This window comes from Cricetulus griseus (assembly GCF_003668045.3).
Source record: "Cricetulus griseus strain 17A/GY chromosome 1 unlocalized genomic scaffold, alternate assembly CriGri-PICRH-1.0 chr1_1, whole genome shotgun sequence".
Classification (NCBI taxonomy): Eukaryota; Metazoa; Chordata; class Mammalia; order Rodentia; family Cricetidae; genus Cricetulus; species Cricetulus griseus.
In genome coordinates this window covers 33,361,009-33,384,637 of record NW_023276807.1, presented here as the reverse complement: position 1 = coordinate 33,384,637, position 23,629 = coordinate 33,361,009, and the positions used below count along the sequence as shown (strand labels likewise).

Genomic DNA, 23,629 nt, shown 5'->3' with positions numbered 1-23,629 from the left:
CCAGTACATTCCCAAAAAAGAATTTCTGCATTTTTCTTGACCAGCCTGTAAGATGTATGGAAATGGGACCTGTTTATCTGCAGCAGTTGCTATGCTAGGTAAACACTACTGTTTCAAAGTTTGCTTTATTTGAAATCCATTCGTGTTGGTGAAAGTTGATCATTACATATTCTTATTAAAGAATGCCACTAGATAACAACAGGGAACCTAAGCTCAGAAATATTTCCCATTTCTCCTTACTTTGCACACATTGACTGAATATAAAATCAGATGTTATTTCCTTTTCAGACTTTAAAAAAGGCCTTTTTGTATGTAAGCCTTTTTAAATCTATCCCAAAGCCAAACAAAACATGTAAACATATAAATCATTGTTCATAAAGAATACTTTCCACTTAAATATTAAATCAAATATGCATTAAATTATATGTTGTTCTGGGAATATATTCTTCTTAGCATTGTGCTATCTTTTATTGCCCACTGAATAGATATGCTAGATATGAACCGTTATTTAATTCTGCACACTATGCATGAATTTTGTACTTTGGACTTAAAGTGAATAAAAATGCTACTATGTATAGATTAAAACACAAAATAGCCTGACAACAGTGTAAAAATAGTATTAAATCATACTTTATTATTAAAGTGGCTAGAATCCACTTACTATTTCCAACATCAGTATGTTTATATAGGTCATTACTCTATATATAGACAGAAGATTGTAGTTAACAGTTCAGATTTCACATAATGTTCAGAGAAGACTTCACATGAAGGTTAAAATTCTCCCATGTTATATATCACTGTGGTGTGTTGCTGTGTGTTCAAGCTCCTGTGTGTGTGTGTGTGTGTGTATGTGTGTGTGTGTGCGTGTGCGTGTGTGTGTGTGTATGCTCCCATCAGTACATGCACACATGTATGCTGCCATTCACTCTTTCTGATAATAAGGACAAACATCATTATTGACAACTATCACCCCGTATTCCAGCAAGAATCATTGTGGTTTATAAATACTCAATAAATAATTATTCATGATCTGAACAGGAAAATAGTTTATAAACAGAAATTTAAAAAGTAAACATCAAAATCCATTTAACAAAGATTTACATTAATCTTGGTTGCTGCTGTGGTGGAGAAAACTCCTCACTAGTCATCACCATTATTCCACAGATAACGCAATGGAGGCTTAGGATTAAGATGATTGTTCCTAAGATACAGTTATAAATGGCAATTCCAAGACTCTACCCTATGTCTGTTATTCCTTAAGACCTCAAACTTTTGGTTATTTTTCATACTAGGGAATGGCTAAGGACAAAAACAACCAACTATTTGAAGAGTATGTATATTTAATTTGAAAGTGGCATTTGCATTTTTTTAAAAAAATACTTCTAATGATTGATTATCTACTTGTTTCTTAAAATTTATATTTTGTAAGTATGTGGCATCTGATTAGGAAAAGAGGCCTATGTATTCATTTTAAGTAATAGTGAGTTTATCATAGTTATTGGAAAGCCACAAGTTAACATGCAAACAAGAAAATTTACAATAATTTAAAATTCAGGACATATTTCCATCGACATACACATACATGGCAATACAGAAGGAAACTGGAAATTAGAGAAGCCCCCTGAGTATACAACAAAAACTGGCATATGTAAGTTAGCCTTAGCACACATACATAATTGGCCATGTTTTTGAAGTTGACAAATGGATAAAACTTAAGTAGTAAGAATTCTTGTATTTTTCATATTAATCGAATCTTTCTCTGGATCCCTAAACTATCACTGACATAATCAACTACAGAATCAAGAATGTTCCTCTGATAGCTTGTCAAATGCTTTGGAAGAAAAGCTTTTGGCTTTCAGCCTATTTTTCCCTATAGGTCACATGAACTCTGTTCAGCTCCCCCCATAGCCTACTTAGCAACAGTGAAATGCAACAACGTTAATTGTGAGTTTTTTTTCCTTGGATTGGTTAACTCCAAAGCACTGTAGCTGCAGTGTTTATTAACACTCTTTGGCTTAGGGCAGAAGCAGCTATGAACAGTGTCCTGATTATAAGACTTTTCACCTGTTACATCATCCTTTATTTATTCATCCATACACCTCTTCCTACCTTTAGAAACTTACAGCCATGTTTATGTTTTTAAGAATATGCTTATTAATACACAGCTTGACTGTCCTTCATGTGAACAGAACATCCTTCAAAGTTCTTCCTACTAAATACAAACCATATGTGTGAGAGACCCTGATAGTGAATAGTATCTATATGGTTGTAAGAATGGTTCCATGATCACTGAGGCTGCCCATTGTGGCCTTCTGGTCCCTTTCCACACCTGGATAACAGGATGGATGGTACTTGGAGTGGCAACAACCTTGTGGGTAGAGATGCTGATGCCAAGTCTTGGGGTCAGGGGCATCTCAACCCTTCAGCATTGCTAATTATCTCCAAAAATGTATTCACCATCATCATTGGAGTCTGTGCTGCCTCATCATGTAAGGCAATGTCAATGCTTGCAATAGCAAACCTATAATAACAGATTCCCCAGTCGTCTGCCACCTCTGAGCCCTTTTCCCAGTCATATTAGTTTCTTTTCTTGTCCCCTAGTTCCCCTTGCTGCTCCTCTCTTAGAGCCAGCATAGCTATATGTGGTGTTCCTAGTCTTTACCCAGTCCCTACTACTTTGGTTAGGAGATATTTGCCTAAAGCCTAACCACAGGAACCCTTTTCAATTTCTTCTATCTTTCTTTGGCTTAGCTTCCATTGCATATTCCCTCCTGGTTCTCCGCGTCAGTAGTCTATATTTCACAAGATATTTGTATTTCTCTGCCTTCCTCTATTAATGTTCCTGTTCTCAGGTTTCTATTGTTGCATGACTTCTTTTTTCATTCTCAATTATCTCACTGCTTATCACAGCAATGCCCATGATTTTAGTCACAACTTTGATACTTGCAAAGATCTCCTACAGCTATAGACACAAATATTTAACTGCTTATTATATAATCATTATTATACCTTTACTACTGACCTATACACCTTGCTATCATCTACATCATTTTAGAATGTGATACATTAAAATATGTAGGTAACTATAAAATATTATACAACTATCAAAATATTAATAACTGAAGCACAGCTCAGTTTGGATCTTTTGCAAGATCCCAGGTTCTGTCCCCAGTGTCACAAAAATTAAAGAAACAATTCATAAATACATTAAAATTCCTCTTTTTATGCATAACCTGTGCATCTTCTATACTGCTTGCTGTTATAGTAGGCTTAGTGCAAGTCCTAAAAAACAGAAAAGTTGTACCTTATGTAGACCTACAAAATTGCAGCTGTCTGTAGATAAGGAATGTCTGCTATTACATCACTCTATCAAACAAGAAATTTCATGCCAGCAGCATAAACAAATACATACTCAGAGAAGAATTGCTCAAAATCATAATTCTGGCCATGTTGAGATCATATGTTTTCTATGAAAAATATATAGCATTTTGGAAAACACATAGCCTTGTAAATTTATGCAAATAACAGCATCTCTATAACAAACTATATACATAATCATATTCATGTACACTGTTATATAATTTTCATAAGAATCCCGTAAAGTAACACATCAGTCATTATCTTTGGTTAACTGATTATTAAAGAAAAATACATACCTTGGAAAAGCTTAACCACTTTTCCATACACATATTGTTTTTAAATGTGCAAGCTAAGAAAAATATCCTACCTAGATATAATCTTAGATCCATCTTTCATGAACATGATATGTTTTACTAGAAAGCAGGTGAATTATTGAATGTATATGTAAGTACCCTTCAAATAAATAAAATGTGCATCATATAACTTAGATGGTCCTTTTTAATCAGTGTAAGTTTATTTTAATAAATACATTAAAACACAGAATTCATATTGATGGTATCTACATGTTTAAATATGTATAGATTGTGTAATTAAGTTAAAAGCCTACTTACTCAAATATTTATAAGTTATTTCTGTAAAAATACTGAAAATACTTCTGGCTTTTTGAAATAGGCAATACAGAGTTACTGTAAGTGGTCCCTCACAGTGAAATGGTATCCCAGAGTTTCTTACTCCCTTCCAACTGTAGCATGCCCTATATCATTCTTCTCTAGTTTCTGGAAACCACATTGCTACTCCCAATTCTAAGGAAATCAGTTACTTTATTTTCCACATACATTTGAGACCACATAGTACCATTATTTCTGGGCCTGGTTTATTTCATATTACATGGTCTTCATTCAGGTTCCCCCACCCCCATGATGTCATAAGTAATTGTATTTGTTTCTTTAAATTTCAGTGAAAAGGTCTTCCTAGTGTGTGAACAAAACTTTCAAATGTATTTTGACATCTCACCATTGCCAACAATTGTTAAGTGATGGTGTGAAATTACAGCCACGGAGCAGAGAGCAGTTCCACAGCTCTGAGGAACTTCTCAGATTGCTATGGCAATGTAGAACAATGCAGGGTTTAACTATCACTGTTTTACTATAAATAGATCTAAAAACCAAGTAGCCATTGTGTAGGGCTTCACTTTTACCATTTGTTCTAGTAATAAGTTGACTTATAATCCTTAGGAATTGAAATCCACTTAGTCTGTGTATTCCCACCCCACTCCGCCCTTTTGAAGACCTATAGTTCTCTGTAAACTAGGAATGCAGAAAACACCTTAGTCACACCTCATCTTCAGACTGTCGTCCAACAGCATGTAAAATGCCCTACTTTATTTTCAGCTCCTTTTTATAAGTTTTATCAAGATTGTAAGAACACAGCTTTGTTTGTGAAAATAATGGGTTGCTTGTTTTTATTTTAAATGTTGTAAGTTCTTGAGATCTGAGATGTGTAAAACTTTCAGGAAGCAATTTAATCTGGAATGAAAAATAGTTTTATAAGTGTAATTTATGTCTGTGTATTTGGTTTACACAAGATAGGACTTAACAAAGCATTTCTAGGCTGTGTGGCCAGTAGCTTTGCTCTTAAGTCAGGAAGATATTTACTACCAATAATCTGTGTTGCATTTGAAACACCTAGGCTTTGTGACCTTGATGCTGAGTAACATGGGACGCAGCAATTCCTTTTCCTTGAACACACTGGTCTGTTCTATACCATTAGTTGGTGCTCATACTTTAAATATGATCCAAAGCTAATGCTTTGATGTAAGCATCAAAAGTATTTATTATTCGGATAGAAGATACTATTTGGGAGCAAACCACTTTTTACTTTGTTATCATTTGAAAAACATTAATGCTATGCCTATGTTATGCAATACCAAGTCATAACAAGCTAATTTCAGTCATTCCTTTGGACTCCAACATTTACCATAGAAGTCCTCGGTAGCATCTATATAATATTTTTCTTCTTTTTGTCCCTTTGTAGTTGTTTGAAATTACAGTGCCTCTCTCTCAAGGCCCCAAACCAGTCACAATCAGTTTTGCCAATCATACTTCCTGCCGATGCATGTCTAAACTGGACGTTTACAGACAAGTTCATTCAATTATTAGACGTTCTCTGCCAGCAACATTATCACAGTGAGTATGAATTGTCTGTTTTTCTACGTCTTCTCCTAAGTTAAAATTATCTTCAAATAAACACAAGTTTGCTAAAGGAAATTTTATAAAGACTTAATTTCTCATCAAATACAAATCATAAAATATTAAAAGTAGAATTATACTGAGCCACCCAATGTATGGGCAGGGTAGTTAATAATGTAAAAAGACATGCTTTGAATGGTACACACATCACCACTGTTCATGCAACTAATGAATTTAGCCACATTGATTTAACATCTATGAAGTTGAGTATTCAATTAGACATTTTTCACAAAAAAGTGTAATATTTCATAAATAATCTCTGGAAAAATAATAAGAAGGAAATTTCAAGTCCAAGAGTAAATTATAAAAAGAAAATCTTGTTGTTGTAAAAACTGAATTTGAGCCTTGAATCTGGATTTTCAGTCTGGTAGATTAGACATGGTTGTCATGATCTGAGTTGTCAGGACTCAGGTCCAGGTCTTCTTTCATCTTCACTGAACATTTCCACTTACAATCTTAAATAAGCATTCCTATCTTTCTAGCTTTCATGTTTAGGTGACGTTGTTACATATCATAATCCTGTCTTGATTTTTACAAATTGTGATTCTCATATAATTTCGGAAGTCCATATTACAAGTTCAGTATTTACCTAATGTGACAATGCATACAACCCACACTATTAAATTATTTGTCTATTTTCAAAAAAGAAATTATTCTAAAGCTTAAAAAATTAAGCTTCAGTTATTTAAGTTTAAAACAAGTATTAACCATACATCTTATGATGATATAGTAAAATATAGATGAAATATAGCTTTGTATTTCTTGTTTCAGCAAAGATTGACTTGAAATCTTACTTAACTACTTGAATTTTCAAGTAGTTAAGAATTTTCTAAGAATTTTCTTCATATGACTTGAAATAACATTCAAACAATCATTTAACATTCAAGTTGTTTTCCTATCTTCATTTTAGTATAGCAAAAAGTAGCATTGCAAAGGCAGAACATCAGTTTGGACCCTGTGAATAACTTATTTTGGAATAATTTTTCATTGTCATTTGGGTACTAGGAACTTTGAACCCCAAGCAGAGATACAGCTCAGTGTTCGTTATCATTTCTAGTGTATGTAGTAAGAATCATGCATAATTCCAGCACTTAGCACAACAGCATAAGTAGATGGACAATGTGTAGTACAGAATATTAAGAAACTTTCACCTTCGGAGCCTCAACAGAAAACATACAGCACTAATAGTAGTCTTCTCAGTTGGGTTATCTTTATGATGCTCCACTTAGTTTGGCGTATAAGTGTCTCTCTTTGGGACATTTTATGGGACTTCAGTGTCAGCCTGATATCAGCACAAATCTCTTCTTCTTGGCACGAAATGGAAAAGATCTCACAGATATCTCTGAAGAAAACCATGGTAATATAAGAAGGAAAACTGCCTACCTTAACTGAAGAACAGATTCCATCTGTCATGTCATTCATGCAGCCTCTGGGTGCAGTTCAGTTCTAGACCTATTTCCTTGGGCAAAGAATTCATTCTGAGAACTTTAGGTATCATCTTTGTGTTCATGATTACCAAAATTTCAATGAAAGATACGATCATATTTTTGATTTCTAATAATTTTCTGTACTTATGTTTTCATATAATTATATTGGCTGTGTGTTAAACCCAAAGATTAGTTCAATCCCTTCTATTTATCTATTTTTCATAGCACAAAGTCCTCATATTCTTTTGAGACTTAGAAATTGCAGTTATCACTAATTATTTCTTCTTTTATCCCACACAACTATGACTCATTATTTGGGAGAATAGTGAGATAACTCCTCCTACTTACATTTAATTCTCATCACTTACATTGACCCACTCTATTCCACGTATACATCAGACTTAGCCCAAGTATGAAGCCAGTCTCTTAGTATCAGCTCTTTCTCCCCTCCCCATACACTATTATAACTAAGCATCAAAAAACATCATTTGATTTATCCAAGCAAGAAAAATGTCTATCAATTGCTTAAAGAATTGAGCACAAATTTCTCACCATGTTTTTCCCTTGTCATCTTACTTTGTCATTATTCTCCACATCAGTGTTTTACAAAGTCTGGTTTCCTCATCACAAGTCATTTCCTGCTCCATGTCTTGTTTCTGTTAGGACTTAGCTTGAAGTAAGTCCCCCCCCCCTTTTTTTTCTTTTGGTTTTTTGAGACAGGGTTTCTCTGTGTAGCTTTGGAGCCTATCCTGGCACTTGCTCTGTAGACCAGGCTGGCCTCAAACTCACAGAGATCCTCCTGCCTATGCCTCCGAGTGCTGGGATTAAAGGCGTGCGCCACCACCACCCTGCGTAAGTTCCCTTTCTTTTCTTCCTTTCTAAGGCCACATCCATTTCTTTACATCTGTGTGCATCTGTCTCATCAAAATACCACAGCCAACACTGCTTCTGTGTCAGGATGACAGCATTGCCTTTTGCTCTGGACACTAAGCTTTTAGAGTTGTAATCATGTTATTACATGTGCATCTATTTGCTTATTTTATAGCTACTATATTCTATTAAATTGATAAGTGATTATGTTTCCATGGCAAATACTACAGGCAAACACACACACACACACACACACACACACACACAGAGAGAGAGAGAGAGAGAGAGAGAGAGAGAGAGAGAGAGAGAGAGTATTTATGAGTAGATACATGTGTATATAGATATAATTTAGGACCTCTTGGCGTGAATGAACTTACCAGTGAAACTCAGTCAAGAGAAGCATTGTTTAAACCTGAAGCGTTATTTTTATCTAACAAGATATTACATAATCGCTGCATGGTCTAGTTTTTTGAAGATTGCCTTTGACAACAGCATTTCTGTGACTTGATGGTTGACTAGGAGAAGGAGCAACACAGTGAAAATAACTGTGAGTATTCTCCCAGTTCATCTTCTTCTTTGACACTGTGCCTGTGATTTTTCCCAGCAGATGGCACAACTAAAGTGATAAATTCAGAAGACAAAGCTAAGCTTTAAAGTATTGAGGTAGATAGAAATAGAAAGGTTTGTTTTTTTTTTTACAGAAAAATGGTGAGATAAATTTCAATATAACCAAAACATTTTATGTGTTTTAATGTTCATAAAATGGAAAATAATTACTATTTCAACCTGGTTGATAGTCTATGTCAGTCCATGTGGAGATACTAAGATGATGGAGTATATTTGTTTTCATCAATGAGCTACTATTATAATTAACAAAATTCCATAGGCTACATGAGAGTTCTTCTTGTAGTACATTTTATAATTGGGCCAATGAATAATGTCACATATCCACCATGACAGTGTTATACAGAAGGCTTTCACTGTCCTTGAATCCCACCCTATACCTATTCATTTCTCCTCCCCCAGTACTCCTGACATCAATGAGTTATTGTGAGGGCATAGAAACTTTCTATTGCCTTTTAATGAGTTTTTGTTGGTGTCACTTGGTCTGGGTTTTAGCTTTTTGCTAGCAAAACATGGTTGTGACCAGGTAATAAGACAAGAGGCTTTGTTGATGGATATTTTTACTGAATTCCTGAACTTTATTCATTTACTGGCTTAATTTGAATTTAGTATGGAAATAAAATGACAAACTGATGTAATAATTTCTATTGTTCCAGCCTATTAAAACATCTGTAAACATCTGTAAAAACAAATAAAGCAGAGGTCTTGATACATGTTTTTCACACCTAGTTCACCTGGGCCCCTACTCTCCTAACCACACAGTTCAAAACTGCAGTAGTCTGTGGTCAGTTAACCAGTCAGTGACTGTACAGCATGACTGCTTCAATTCCAGTGGTGGGCAATATTTTATACATATTAATGCTGTAGAGAAGTTGTTTGGAATTATATAAAAAGAAAAAAAATCTTTCATATTATCATTTCACTGTTAAACTAATGAAATTTTTCTTATTCTTTCAAATAATGCTAGTCAAATTTATGAAATGCATCCCTTAGACTTACCCACCATCTTTTTCATTGACAACTGTACAAACCCTGCCTCTATCCTCTTCTTCTTCAAGGAGAACACAGGCAAGCAACATCACAAACAGACAAGGCTAAAAACTCATGTGAATCAACAAAAGTCTATTCAAGATAAATATGCATATGCACATTGTTTAGATGAATGTATATTAAATATAAGTCTTTGTATTTTAAATTTCAGAATCTTAAGATGTGTTTATTACTATACTGGATGAAAGAAGTTACATAACATTGAATACAATGAGTCTTTTTCTCTCCTGCCAGTCAGCTCCCAGATATTGACAGAGACTTGTTATTAATTAATTAATTATTATTATTAATTATGAAAGCTTAGGCTTTTCCTACCAACACCTATAACTTAAATTAACCTGTTTATGTTAATCATGTTTTGTATTGTGGCTTTTTACCTTTCTTTCCTATTCTGTGTGCCCTACTCATTCTGTGTCTCTCTCATGCCTCAATTATCTCTACCTACTGCCTCTGTCCGCCAGGAAGTCCCACCTGTACCTCTTGCCAGCTATTGGTTGTTCAGCTTTTTATTACACCAATCACAACAATACACCTTCACAAGTATACAAATATCCCACAACAACCTTGTATTCATGTGTATGAGTGTGTGTGTGTGTGTGTGTGTGTGTGTGTGTGTATAGGAACTGAACTATAGTAACAGACACTCACATGTAGTAACAAACACTCTTACCACTCAGTTATGCCCCCAGAATAAAATATCTGGAACAAAATTAGTGCAGGATTTTATCTAGGACACTGTAGCCTTTATATCACCAGGATTCAGCTGTCCTTCCAGCTGTTACTCAGACAACAATCTTTTAAAACATATCTGGATCTATAGAATTGAAAAACATCAACAGTTGACCTCTAAGAAATCAAATTTCTATATTGAAATGTACCAAAAGTGCTAATATAGCTGAGATTCCCTTTAACTACTTTCTTGGCACCTGCAGGGTTAGGGTTATGCTCATATCAAAACATCATCTTGTGGCTAAAGAATATAATTTTTTCAGTCATACTTAAAAATTAATAATAAACTAAGGTGATTAATTTATACAATAAATATATTATAAAGATTATAGTTCTTTGAAATAATCATAACATCTCAGTTCATTTCTATCAGATGCCAAAGAGAATAGGTAGTATGTTTTAGTCCATTCAGTGTTGATTTGGGAAAGGAATCTCTAAGTATGTAAAACTACAGTACCAAAATGTAGAGGAAATGACTCACAAATATAGCATGCATGAGGTAGAATGCCATAATATTCAAAGTAATTATTCAAAGCTAATAATTATTCATAATATTCAAAGCTAGTAATTATTACCCAACATTTAGAATTTACTCTACCCAGAATGCATACTTCTTTCTAAATTTTCAGAGATGTAAACAGACTAATAATATTGACTTTATCATTGAATATATCATTTTTTTCCATTGAGAGATGAAGAGAATGTTGAATTCATGGCCACTTATTTCAAACAGCAAAACCAATGGCTAGCAAATCTGTCAAGCAAAGTTTTCAACCAATGAAATAATTCTTAGAAAAGTAACTATCATTCATAAAAGTTGCAAGTACTGTTTAAAGGGGAAGGTAAGAAAGTTTATTTGCTTACATGGTTCCCAACAGAGATCTACTTGAAAAATTACTCTATACCTTGCAGAAAGAGTATGCTTCAAGTAATATGCTTTGTAAATGAAATGTTTTATTTATACAAATGTGTATATATATATATATATATATATATATATATGCACATTAATCATTCATTACTTTTGAATATCACTTTCAACTGCATGAAACTGCTTTGAAGATCGAAACATAAAGGCAGTAAGCATTGTGCTAATCTGTTTATTCTAATACTTTCTTTCATTATAATATAATAACATTTAAAATTTTTGTTTCCACCTCATCTTTTAGAATAGTGTGCTATAAATCCTCTGATTTTGCTTCTTGCATCTGAAAGAAGCAGTGTCATTTAGGAGTTAAAAAATGTATTTATCCAAATGCTGGTTTCTTTAATTCAACAATATCTAGCATAATTTCAGGTTTCAGCATTAAAATATGTTTATGGTGAGTGATATTTTATTATTTGTATGAAACTTCTCATATATTTTAAATTTTTAGATTGTGTTTTAAGACTATTAGTATTCAAAATATTTACTTCCCTTTAAGCAAACCATTACTAACTGTTTTGAAGTTCATGTTGTCAAGAATGTTGCAGGTATAATATAATTGAAAGTGTTTGCCAGAACTTTTTTGTTCAAAATGAGTGTGAAAAAGAAAAAATAATAGGTCACACAATCAAATTATGTGAACTCTGCATTTACTACATATCAAAATACATATCTGGATGTTTGTATAATGGTCCCAAAGTAAATTCATGCAATTGTGTATACACATAAAGTACATATATTTAAATATATATTTTTGAAAATGGTGTACCATGAAAAAGAAAACTCAATGGAAAAGAAAGAAAAGGTTTTTTTTCTTACTTACTAAGGGTAGAGACTTGCCTGGGTAGACATACATAAACATGGCATAAACCTTACCAAGCTCCCTGTAAGGAAAGAGCCTTCATTCTCCAGTACCTGGAGGGCTAGAAACTGAGAGGACTCCTGTAACTTCACCATTTGAATATCTTAGATCTTTGTTTTGTCAAAAATTTAGACTGTACAAAAACAAATAAAGATAACTACAACCAAATATACACATACCACAGGTGGGTGAGAAGACCTGTGTCTAAGACTTTCTGTGAGCATATTAGTGCATGCTGGTGTCTATGTATAACTGAAAGACAATTGTGGTTATTATCCTCACTCTGGTAGACTTTTATGAATATTGAATGCCATTCCATCACATTAGGGAATATATTCCTATGCCTTTATTTTACTCTTTGTGTGTGTGTGTGTGTGTGTGTGTGTGTGTGTGTGTGTGTGTGTGTAGCTTTATCACATAGTACAGGCTAGCCTCAAAATTATTATATAGTGCAGGATAATGACCTTGAATTCCTGATATATCTTCCTTAGCATCTTAGATGTTGGAATTCATGTGTGTTTGAGTCTTTAATTGATTTCATGTTCCATATATTAGCTGTACCCAACAGCTAGAAAAACACTGCATCAGACAAATGTAGGATAAATCCCATATTGCCAAAATGAAAACAAAATGCTTTCTACTGTCATCATAGCAATATGTGTTCACCTATAACCAATAAATGCTGTCACCACACACAGAAGGGTAAATAAAGATTATCTTGCAGCAGGATACTAAAGTTTGAATAGAATATACATAAAATTATTGATGTTTGTTTAGAAAATTGGTAAGTACTATGTAAACTTCTGCACAATGCATATTTATTCATGATTAAACTATAAAATAAAATGACTGTATTAGTTACTTTTCTATTTCTATGATAAAATGCCATAACCAAGACAACAATTTTTAAAAAGGCATTGATTTGAGGGTTTATGATGTAAAGAAATAGTAGTTCCTTACCATCATGTCTGGAGTCATTGAAGCATGGTTCTAGAGCCATAGCTAAGAGCATGATCTGCATGCAGGAATCAAAAGTTAAGTCAAAATGGCATCAGTCTTCTGAAACTTCAATATCTGCCTGCAGTGACACTTCCTCTAGCAAGCCACAGACATGTTTCCCACAATCCAAAAATAGATACCAAGTATCCAGATATCTGTGACTTATAGGAACCCCTGCTTCAAATTTCCATAATGGCAGAATAATATAGTGGGGAGAGATTGCCCCTTAGAATTCACTGAATTTTTTAGGAGAGTATGGAATGTTCCAGGAAATGGTAAATGAACAAACAAGGTTTAATAATGTTGCCTTGTTGCTGATTTTTGCTTTTGGTTGTTTTCCAAGAAGAAATACTGAAATATCTAAACAAAACTACTAAGAAAAATAATAGCACACTAGGGATATGGAGCATAATTAACATACACTTCTCATAGTCTTAACTCATTATCACATAAGTAAATATGTTACATCTTTAAGATTAAAAACAAAAGGATGTATTATTCATTGGATAAAGCAGGAAGCTATTTGTATAAAGATTGTTGGAGAATAAATATTTTACTGGAATTTGTTAGTATGAAGTCAAACATAAGGACTCAAAGTCCTAGCTATCCTGTGTTATTTTTTGACATAACTGCTCTTCTTTTGCCTAAAATGCATACATAATTAATTATCTTGCTTAAGATTACTTATTTATTTCACAGAATGTATATGGCAAGCATTTTTAATACTATTTTAAATGAAAAAAAATCAGTGAATTGTAGTTAACCCACAAGCATAGCTTATTGCTGAGGAATTATCATGAATTACAGTGTCTGTACTCAAAGAAATAAAACGATTTTGATAGCTAGGATGCTTAAACAGTTTTATGAACATCCAACAATTATCACTGCTATTAGCACATACTTTTAGGTTATCACCTAGATTCTTTGCATGCTCCATGAGAGGCTGTAGTTCCATGGCATAGCAAATAACATGGTGAGAAAAAGTCAAACTAAATCAAGAAATAGACTCCCCCACCAACCTAAAGGAGCCATGCATGACCCTTGAGAAAAGTAAAGAAAGGAATAATTATCTAAGTTAAAATCATCAATGGAAGTTGCCAAAGGTGATGATGTGGCTGAAACATATGTGATGTTTTAGACAAGCTGTCATATTGAACAGGATGAATAGACCCTTCCTTAGAGTTGGTGTAGACTTCTGGAAAAGAAAACACTGGTAAATGATCAGAAGTGATGCTCAAATGATGGTAGACATGGTTATAGGATACATATTTAGAAGATAGGCATAAAGATGTGTGTCTGTGATCCCAGTACTAGGGAGGCCAAGATCAGAAGTCCAAAGCAAGCTCACACTGCATAATGAGGGCCTGCTTCCATATCAACACAATTCAGAATTGCTTTTTCTGTAAAAAGAAAACCCCCAAACAAGATGTTTGTATAGATTCATAGTAGTTCTTAGGCTGTTGTTGAGAGTGTTTTATCACACTGTTTGATCTATGGAACTTTTCTTAGCAGCATCCAAAGCACATGGCTTATTTGTTTGCACTCAGTACACTTTCAAAGTCTGTGTTGTAAGCTTTTGGAATTCATTCAGCAGTCTTCCACCACATACCATTATTTATAACGTTGCTTGAAAATGAATGATGTGTGATATCCAATAAATATTTCCCTTTGATGCCCACACCAATGTCTGTTGACAAGTCAAGTACTAAAAGTTAATGCATGCTATCTAAATTAGAATATTCAAATCCAGGAATAGACATTAGTCAGGAAAACAGAATATATCTACATGAGACTCAGAAGATCTAGAAGAAACTCAATCTAACGGCACAAAAACAATCCCCAGATGATAGCTTCTAAATGCCATTTTCCAAAGTAGTAGTAATCTAGGTGGAGGCAGTGAGTAACTTGAGTTTATCACCGGGAAATGCCCAATATTGTAATCACTAATATGAATGGGTTCCTGTTAGAGCAAGGTGATTAGAACATCCAAGAAGTAATTTACATCCTTGAATGAAGACCATTTGTTCATACATTTTTTCTAAAACAGACTATAAACATTGAAAAGAGGTAGGGAGGAAGGAAAAGCAGGTAAGAAGAAAAAAAAGAGTAAGGAGATGGCCACAAAAACAAAATTACATTGAAACATGCTCTTGGATAGTTTTGGTGGAATGGAAAGTGGAAATTATTCATTGGTCAAGAGATATTAGAGCAATGGGATCTAAGCTTCAGGAATAAGACAGTAAATGTGAATGCCAACATAGCTGCAGTAGTATTTGTGAGGCAAAAGCTGAAAGCCACCTAAATAGTTATTGTAAGAAGTAAACCATATTACATCTTTTCATGAAATTTTGTACAGCCACTAAAAGTCATTCAGAGAAACATTATCAAATGACCTCTATAGTTGCTTCAAATACATCTTTTATTTGGTACAGGGAATTACAAGGTAATATAGAAGGCATCATCACATTTTTTTAGTAAGTTAAAATAGTATGTAATTATACAAAGAAGCCTACTTTCTTTTAAAAAGGTTAAGTCAAGAGTCCTCTTAGACCTTATAACTGATAAGGCAACCTGAGATTAAAACCTGGCATGAGGTGAGGTGGGAGTAGTCTGAGAGGATACCCTGTTGGTTCATCTCCTCTATTCTTACATATTTACAAGCTTTCCTGAAAACCTGTTTTTATTTGGGACATGCACATTAAAATAAATGAACTACTATATGCCAGTTATATTGCTGTTCAGCTTATTTTCAATTTCTCTCTCCCAAAGGTGTCAAGCAGCCAACAAAACTTGTCCAGCAAACTATGTGTGGAATAACTACATGTGCCGATGCCTGGCTCAACAGGATTTTATCTTTTATTCAAACCCTGAGGATGGTGAGTTAAAAAAACACTTCATTGTATATCTGATCTGATCTATATAGATTAAAATTAATGTAGTTTGATTAATATACTTTTATATTAAATTCTCTCAATATTCTCTCAATCATTCATTGAAATGAGTATAAAGTAGGATATTAGCTACTTCTTCTCCTTTTACTTCTAACTTCTATATAAAGGCACATTTACATTACTTTGGTGGAAAGTTAAAAGGGAAGATGTTTTCAATGTGTGTATGTTCTACCACATCCTGAGACAAGTAAGGTCCAGTAAATATGTCTTATGTTTTTCTAGACTCTACCAATGGATTCCATGATGTCTGTGGACCCAACAAGGAGCTGGATGAAGACACCTGTCAGTGTGTCTGCAAAGGGGGGCTTAGGCCATCCAGCTGTGGACCCCACAAAGAACTAGACAGAAACTCATGTCAGTGTGTCTGTAAAAACAAACTTTTCCCCAGCTCATGTGGAGCCAACAGAGAATTTGATGAAAACACTTGCCAGTGTGTATGTAAAAGAACCTGTCCTAGAAACCGACCCCTGAATCCTGGAAAATGTGCCTGTGAATGTACAGAAAACACAGAGAAGTGCTTTCTAAAAGGGAAGAAATTCCACCATCAAACATGCAGGTAAGGAGTCTATGTAAACAGTGCTAATTCACTTCCAGAACACAGCGTTCTCAACCAGGATCTGTTTTCTCAACCCAAACTAGTAGCTGCTTGTTAGAATGAAGCCATTAAATCCTCTAATGAAAAAAATACATTATTGAAATCAATGCTATTCTTTCTTGACACTATAGTTTTGTAAGCTTTAGCTTTGAGAATGACTTGTTATATTATATAGCCAGGCTGACTTAGAACTTACCATCCTCCTGGCTCAGTTTACAGAACAGAGGAATTTCATGGTTACATCAGCAAATTTGGTCTTTGAGACTTAATAACCCCAAAAGCAACACAGGCACATCAAGATGCATAAACAAATATACTCAAAACAAAATTTTGCCATAGAGACTAATATATCAGAGTCCTGTATAAATTCCTTTTTTTATGGTAAGAATTTAATTCTTCTAAGAAAATATGGAAGATATCGGAATATGGAAAGGTCTCCCATTGTCTTGGTTAGATAAGATGAACATAGGAAAAATGGCAGTCTTACCTAAAGCAAACTACAGATTTAATACAATCCCCATTGAAATCCCAGCACAATTTTTTATAGAACTTGAACGAACAATACTCAACTTTATATACTGAAAAAAAACATGTTAGACAAAAAAAATCCTGTACAATAAAGTAACTTCCAAGACATCACCATCTCTCACTTCAAGCTCTACTACAATGTTTTAGTAATAAAAAAGCTTGGTATTGGTACAGAAATAGACAGGTAGACCATGAAACCTAACTGAAGACCCTGATATTCATCCAACCATCTATGAACAAATGATTTTTTTTATTTAAAAGAGGATGTACATATTATTTTAGAAATGCATTCAGCAGTCTATGTCTGATGCCTCCAAAGACTATACTTCCAGATGTAATTTAGTATCAAATATCTCCAATGCATCATTTTAAAGCTTAAAAATAAAACACAGTAGTATATTCAGAATGTTATCTGAAAAAGAAGCATTTGTACTCAATTATTAATGAGACCTAGATAAATGTTCTAGCTTGCTTTCTGTTGCTGTGATATTGCTGTTCTGATACCATACCCAAAAGCAACTTGGGGAAGTAAGGGTTTATTTGACTTCCAGGTTGCCCTCCATAAGCAAGGAAAGACAAAGCAGAAACTGGAGGCAGAAACTGAAGGAAACCTGGAGGAACACTTTACATAACACTGATCCCACACTTGCCCGCAGGGCCAAAGTCTACCTGTCTAGGAATGGTAGCATTCACAGTGGGATGCTCCTACTTCAATTAGCAATTAAGTAATGTCTCACAGATGTGGGCATAGGCCAGTCTGAACTACTCAGTTCCTTAGCTGAGCTTCACTCCTCTCAGATGCATCTAGATTTGAGTCAGGTCAAAAGCTAACCACGACAATAAATTAAAGTGCTGTTAAAGGTTACTTAAACAATTGGAAAGCTGACTCAGTGGTTGAGAACACATGGTACTCCTTCAGAAAATCTGAGTTTCGTTTCCAGCATCGACTTCAGTCAGTTCACAACTGCCTTTAACTCCAGCCCTAGGAGATCCAACACTCTCTTCTATGATCTATGATTACCTGTAGCTATGTGCATCCACTCAGAGACAAACACAAATATAACACATAATTAAAAATTAAAAACAATAATCACTGAAAGTTACCCAAGAGTTGTTTTTGAAATGTTATTGTAGTTTACATGTAGGGGTGTTTTGCCTATATGTATGTCTGTGCACAATGTGTGTGCCTGGTGCTCAAAGAGGATGACCTTGAATCCCTGGAAATGAGTTAGACAGTTGTAAGTTATTAATGTGTCTTCTGGGTGCTGATTCTGGCTTCTCTGAAGGAGCAGCAAGTAGCCAACCATTGAGAAATCTTTCCTGCATCATCACTCATTCTTTACAGCATGGTTTTGTTATCCTTTTCATCAAGAATAATACCCACTTTTCATCAACAAAAAATAAATGAGGTTCTTTTTTTGTTTTTTGGTTTGTTTTTTTGAGACAGGGTTTCTCTGTGTAGCTTTGGAGCCTATCCTGGCACTCACTCTGGAGACCAGGCTGGCCTCGAACTCACAGAGATCCTCCTACCTCTGCCTCCTGAGTGCTGGGATTAAAGGTGTGTGCCACCAACGCCCGGCTTATAAACGAGGTTCTTGGACTCAAAGACTTTCCATATTTATGTCTGAATTTCTATCTCTTTCATCTCAAAAAATTAGATGACTACTGTTTAATCTGGATCTCTGTTTTAGATGATTTTGTTGTTTTCCTTCAGTGTCCATCCAGTAGCCATGCATCTGCTTAAAGTTACTTCAGTATTTTCAGCTCTGTCTTCCTTCTCCCTCAGTTTATGAAAATTACAGATTTCTTCTGCTTTATTATCCTCTTACTTTGATGCTGAGAACCTTCCATGATGTTTTTTCAGAGTTGGTCCACGCCCTATGGCGTTGGCTTTCTCCCCTCTTCCATCTCCAGGGACAATAAATAGCCTGGCAGAGGTCTCTGTGTTAAACTGTGTTTTAGCTTCTGAGTTGCTAGATCCAGTAGAGAACATCATATTTATCTAGAGCAATGGTTCTTGGCCTTCCTAATCCTGCCACCCTTTAATACAGTTCCTCATGTTGTGGTGACTCCAACTATATAATTTTTGTTGATATTTTATTACTAATTTTTCTACTGGTATGATTCATAATGCAAATACCCCTGAAAGGGTCATTCAACCCCCTCTTAGGGGTCACAATCCATAAGTTGAGAACTATTGTGTCTTTAATGTTACCATTTTTCTAGTTCTATCCTCTTGCCATAGCACATGAGATTTTAGAGAAAATTTTAAATTTTCTCTTTTATTGAATATCTTCTTCCATCCACCATTTAAATATGGGCAGACAATATCCTTTCAACATCTAAAATAAAAGGCATTATCTTTTTATTTTTAATGTTGTAGCCTCATAACTGTTTATCATTTATCTTGTACGTGAGTTAGTAGAGCCTATCTTTTGAATCTCAAGAGTTTGTGTTTTCATTTTAACTTAAAATTCTGAAGATCTGTCAGTTGTACTTACTGCATAATGGGACACCACTAAGTCCAGGTATTGCACTGACTATACTTTTTCCTCCTGCATTGTTGCAGAGTTCCTTGCAAGAATTTTAATACTTATTTTTTTTTAAAAACCATTTTGAATAATAGACATTTTCCAATTTTACTTGCATATTTATATTCTGCTTACCAAAGGATATTTCCAAAATACAATAGAAAATATCATATCAAAAAGAATACAGCTATTCCAGTTCAGCAAATCTGATTTAGCAATGTTCTACATTGAAGCATTTTTTCAACGAATCTAGTACACATTGCCAAATTTGAATTCTTCGAGACTGCATATAGACTAGCCAGACATCATAATATTCTACAGAAAATTGTGTTTAGCTGTGTAGATTATATTTACATCCTTATACCTTGGCTTAAAAAGATAGTCTTCCATAAAATGATTTCCTGTTTTTTCTGGTATTGAAACTGGTGTGCTGGGCAAGTGGTCATGGAGCAATACTCCCAGCCCTGAACTATATTCCTAGGCTAAGTCTTCATACTTATTGAAACTCTTTGTGTGCCAATTTTTCTTTCTGTCTTGTTTTAAATTTTTTTATTCATTTTACATACCAACCACAGTTCCTCTCCCTCCCCTCCTCCCCCCTCCTCCCTTCCCCCTAACCCATCCTGTCCACTCCTCAGAAAGAGTAATGCCTCCCATGGGGAGTCAACAAAGCCTGGCAATTCAGTTGAGGCAGGACTAACCCCCCTGCCACCCCCCAACCTTCACTATCTACTACACACCATCCCAGGCTTCAAGGCTAACCAAGACATCCCGCCATATGGAATAGTCTTCAAAAAGCCAGTTCAAGGTGTGCCCATTTTTCTAAGTTTATCTTTCCAGAGGTTATGGCATCAAACGTATGGAGCAAAAGGGAATATATATGCAGGGCGTTGGTGGCACATGCCTTTAATCCCAGAGGCAGGAAAATCTCTGTGAGTTTGAGGCCAGCCTGGTCTCCAGAGCAAGTGCCAGGATAGGCTCGAAAATCCCAAAAAAGAGAATATATATATATGCATATATATATATATATATATATATAATATATATATATATATGCCACTTAATATTTATTTCAATGAAGAAAGGCAGAGAGTACAGAGTGTATTTTGTTGTCTTACCTTAGTCATCATCTGTCATTGACCACTTAGGATCATATGCTTTTCTAATAAAGAAATTATATTCATTATGCAATTATAATAAGACATTTATACCACCCTCCTCTAAGGCTCAGAGAACATTTCAGAAATGAGTACTAAAAGAACATAAGAGCTAGAAAGAAAGAGTAAAGAGCTACAGAATTCTGGGGAAAATGCAGCCATCACAATCATGAGCTCGTTGTAGTTACAGATGTTCATACTGGCTGTACACAAGAATAGACCTATGTGGGCCAAGATGGAGGAAAGGCTAAGGGGACACAGCCCCTCACTTTGGAATTATTTGTTGTTGATCATTCAGGGAGAGAGAACTTTTTGCCACCCATTGTATACCCACTCATGACTTGCCATCTCCAGGCTCTAATGGATACTTTCAGTCCACTGATCATTCTGCTGGCCATAATTAAACCTAATGGTTCATAAACCACAATAAAGTCATGAATGTGTGAATGGCACTGGTAGGGAGGAGTAGGAGTTGCTAGGGGTGGCAGAGAGATAAGAGAGTAAAAGGTGAGAAAGTAATTCGGAGGCATTACATACGCCCATGAAGTTGTCAAAGATAAAATGAATAAAATTAACATTTTAAATATTTATTTCAAAAGTCATTGTCTATTCTTTCCTTTCCACATCAAGTGAGATGAAATTTGAAATGTTTAAGGGTCTCTTTAATTCACTTTCACTTTTCCTTTCCAGCCCATTACACCAGGAGGCTCACCTGGTGTACTCACCTCCCGTGAAATTCTTCAAAGCTAGAGTCAATTCACTGTAGCAAACAGAGCTTCCAAAAATGAAATGATGGGTAACTTGTCCTTTCACCACTCCCAGCAACTAGAAGTCTTATATGGATGGAGAAGGATGGAGAAGTGTTCATGTTTTCCCTCAACCATCCGGAGCACAGGTGGAGAAGGAAGAGTTACCCACCATTACACAGCCAACTGTGGAGTAAAAACATGAGAGCTTGGATAGGGCTTCTCACCAAAGACCACGGTCCTGCCAGGATGGCTGGAATTAATTGCCTGGATGTCTGGGTCCCATGCACATCCCAGATTTTTGTGAATGTTGCCATGATTATGTGATCACAGGAAATCAGCAGACCTTAAATATTCACTTTCAAAATTCCTGTTTTATGTTACTTTCATCCACAAAGTGAAGGCACTTCAAAAGAACTAATGCTAACAATACAATAGCCCATCTGTCCATGGCCATGTCAGCAAGTGAGACATGTTTTTAAAGGTCTTTCCATTCCTCTACAGTTCTGTAACCCTAAGCACACACGTAAACATTTACAAACCTATAAACACATTTATAAGAAAATTAGCCATTTTTCCTGGTTTAAATTTGAGAATACATAAAAGCCGATTTTTAGCATCATGACTCGCTACCTTCATCTTCACCATATGTGTTTCTCTCTGTTTTTCTAGTTGTTACCGACGACCATGTACAAATCGACTGAGGCATTGTGATCCGGGACTGTCATTTAGTGAAGAAGTGTGTCGCTGTGTCCCATCATATTGGAAAAGACCACATATGAACTAAGATCATGCAAATTTTCATTTCATCATCTTACTGTCTTGAAAAACTGTTGCCACATTAGAACTGTTTATACACAGAAAGTCTCTGTGGGACCATGGTAACAGAGGCTCAAGACTGTGTTTCATGAACCGTGGGGATAGCTGCAGGAATGGCCTGGCACTCATGTAAAAAGGCCTCTTCAAAGACTGCTTTTCTACCAGTGACCAGACAGCCAAGGTTTTCCTCTTGTGATTTAAAAATGAAAAGAAGAAAAAGAAAAAAAAGAATGACTATATAATTTATTTCCACTAAAAATATTGTTCTGCATTCATTTTTATAGCAATAACAATTGGTAAAGCTCACTGTGATCAGTATTTTTATAACATGCAAACTATGTTTAAAATAAAGTGAAAATTGTATTATAAGCTGTGATGTTCAGTCCATTGCCACCTTACATTGTGGTCTGGTTTTAGAAAATGAAATGTCATCTTCCAAAATACTCTCATCAGATATATGAGTTGTCTTCCACTTTTAAGTGAAGAGTCCCCTGCAGCCTCAAAACAGACACCATGTGCACTGTGCATTCATTTACATTCTGGATACACTAGATAAGGTCTACAATTTTAACTTCAGTGAAAAAAAGGAAGAAAGGGAGAGAAAATAATCAATTTGACACCATCAGAATGTTTACTATGTCTTAAAGCAAGTGCATTGTTGTTTAAAGAGGAAAATTATGAATATCATAGTCAACCTTTTTGAAGTGACAGGATAGCATGATCCATGTTCATCCAATGTCCTCCTTCTTTGAAACTCAGTGAAATCCAAATCATTTTTCAACTTGTGTTTAAAAAAAACAGATCATGTCAATTACTATACATTTTGTAAATCATTTTTAGATTTCACACATTTGGAATATATTAATTATTTTAGCTATTTTAGGAAATAAAATCTTAGCTTCATTTGGTAAGACTCTGGAGGCTTTGTAAGGAAGGTTTAAACCTGATACAAGGACTGTTATATATTAGCTTGAATATCAATCTAAATCTTGTGTTTCTTAAAATATATTAGCAAAACAAAACAATAAAAAATCACTAAACTAAAAATTAAATCCAGAAGTATCTCAGAGACAAAAAAAAATTATTTTTCCCTCGAAAAGCAATAATTTTGATTGAAAAGCAAGAGTAGCATAGACAAAGATAATACATTACCATGGAAGCTTTCGAACAATTTTATGTGGGTCATAAAAATCCCACTTCAACACAT

At 34.8% G+C, this 23,629-nt stretch overlaps 1 protein-coding gene across 2 annotated transcripts in view; it reads left to right on the top strand.

The window, feature by feature from the left end:
- Nucleotides 1-22,791, top strand: part of Vegfc (vascular endothelial growth factor C) — a 95,130-nt gene extending 72,339 nt beyond the window's left edge. For both annotated transcript variants that reach the window (XM_027391044.2, XM_027391045.2), the window contains exons 4-7: nt 5,395-5,546; nt 15,865-15,971; nt 16,269-16,602; nt 22,276-22,791. In XM_027391044.2, coding sequence (XP_027246845.1) covers nt 5,395-5,546; nt 15,865-15,971; nt 16,269-16,602; nt 22,276-22,390 — 708 coding nt within the window. In that variant the 3' untranslated portion in view covers nt 22,391-22,791. The remainder of the gene's footprint in view (nt 1-5,394; nt 5,547-15,864; nt 15,972-16,268; nt 16,603-22,275) is intronic.
- The last annotated feature ends 838 nt before the right edge of the window (nt 22,792-23,629 follow it).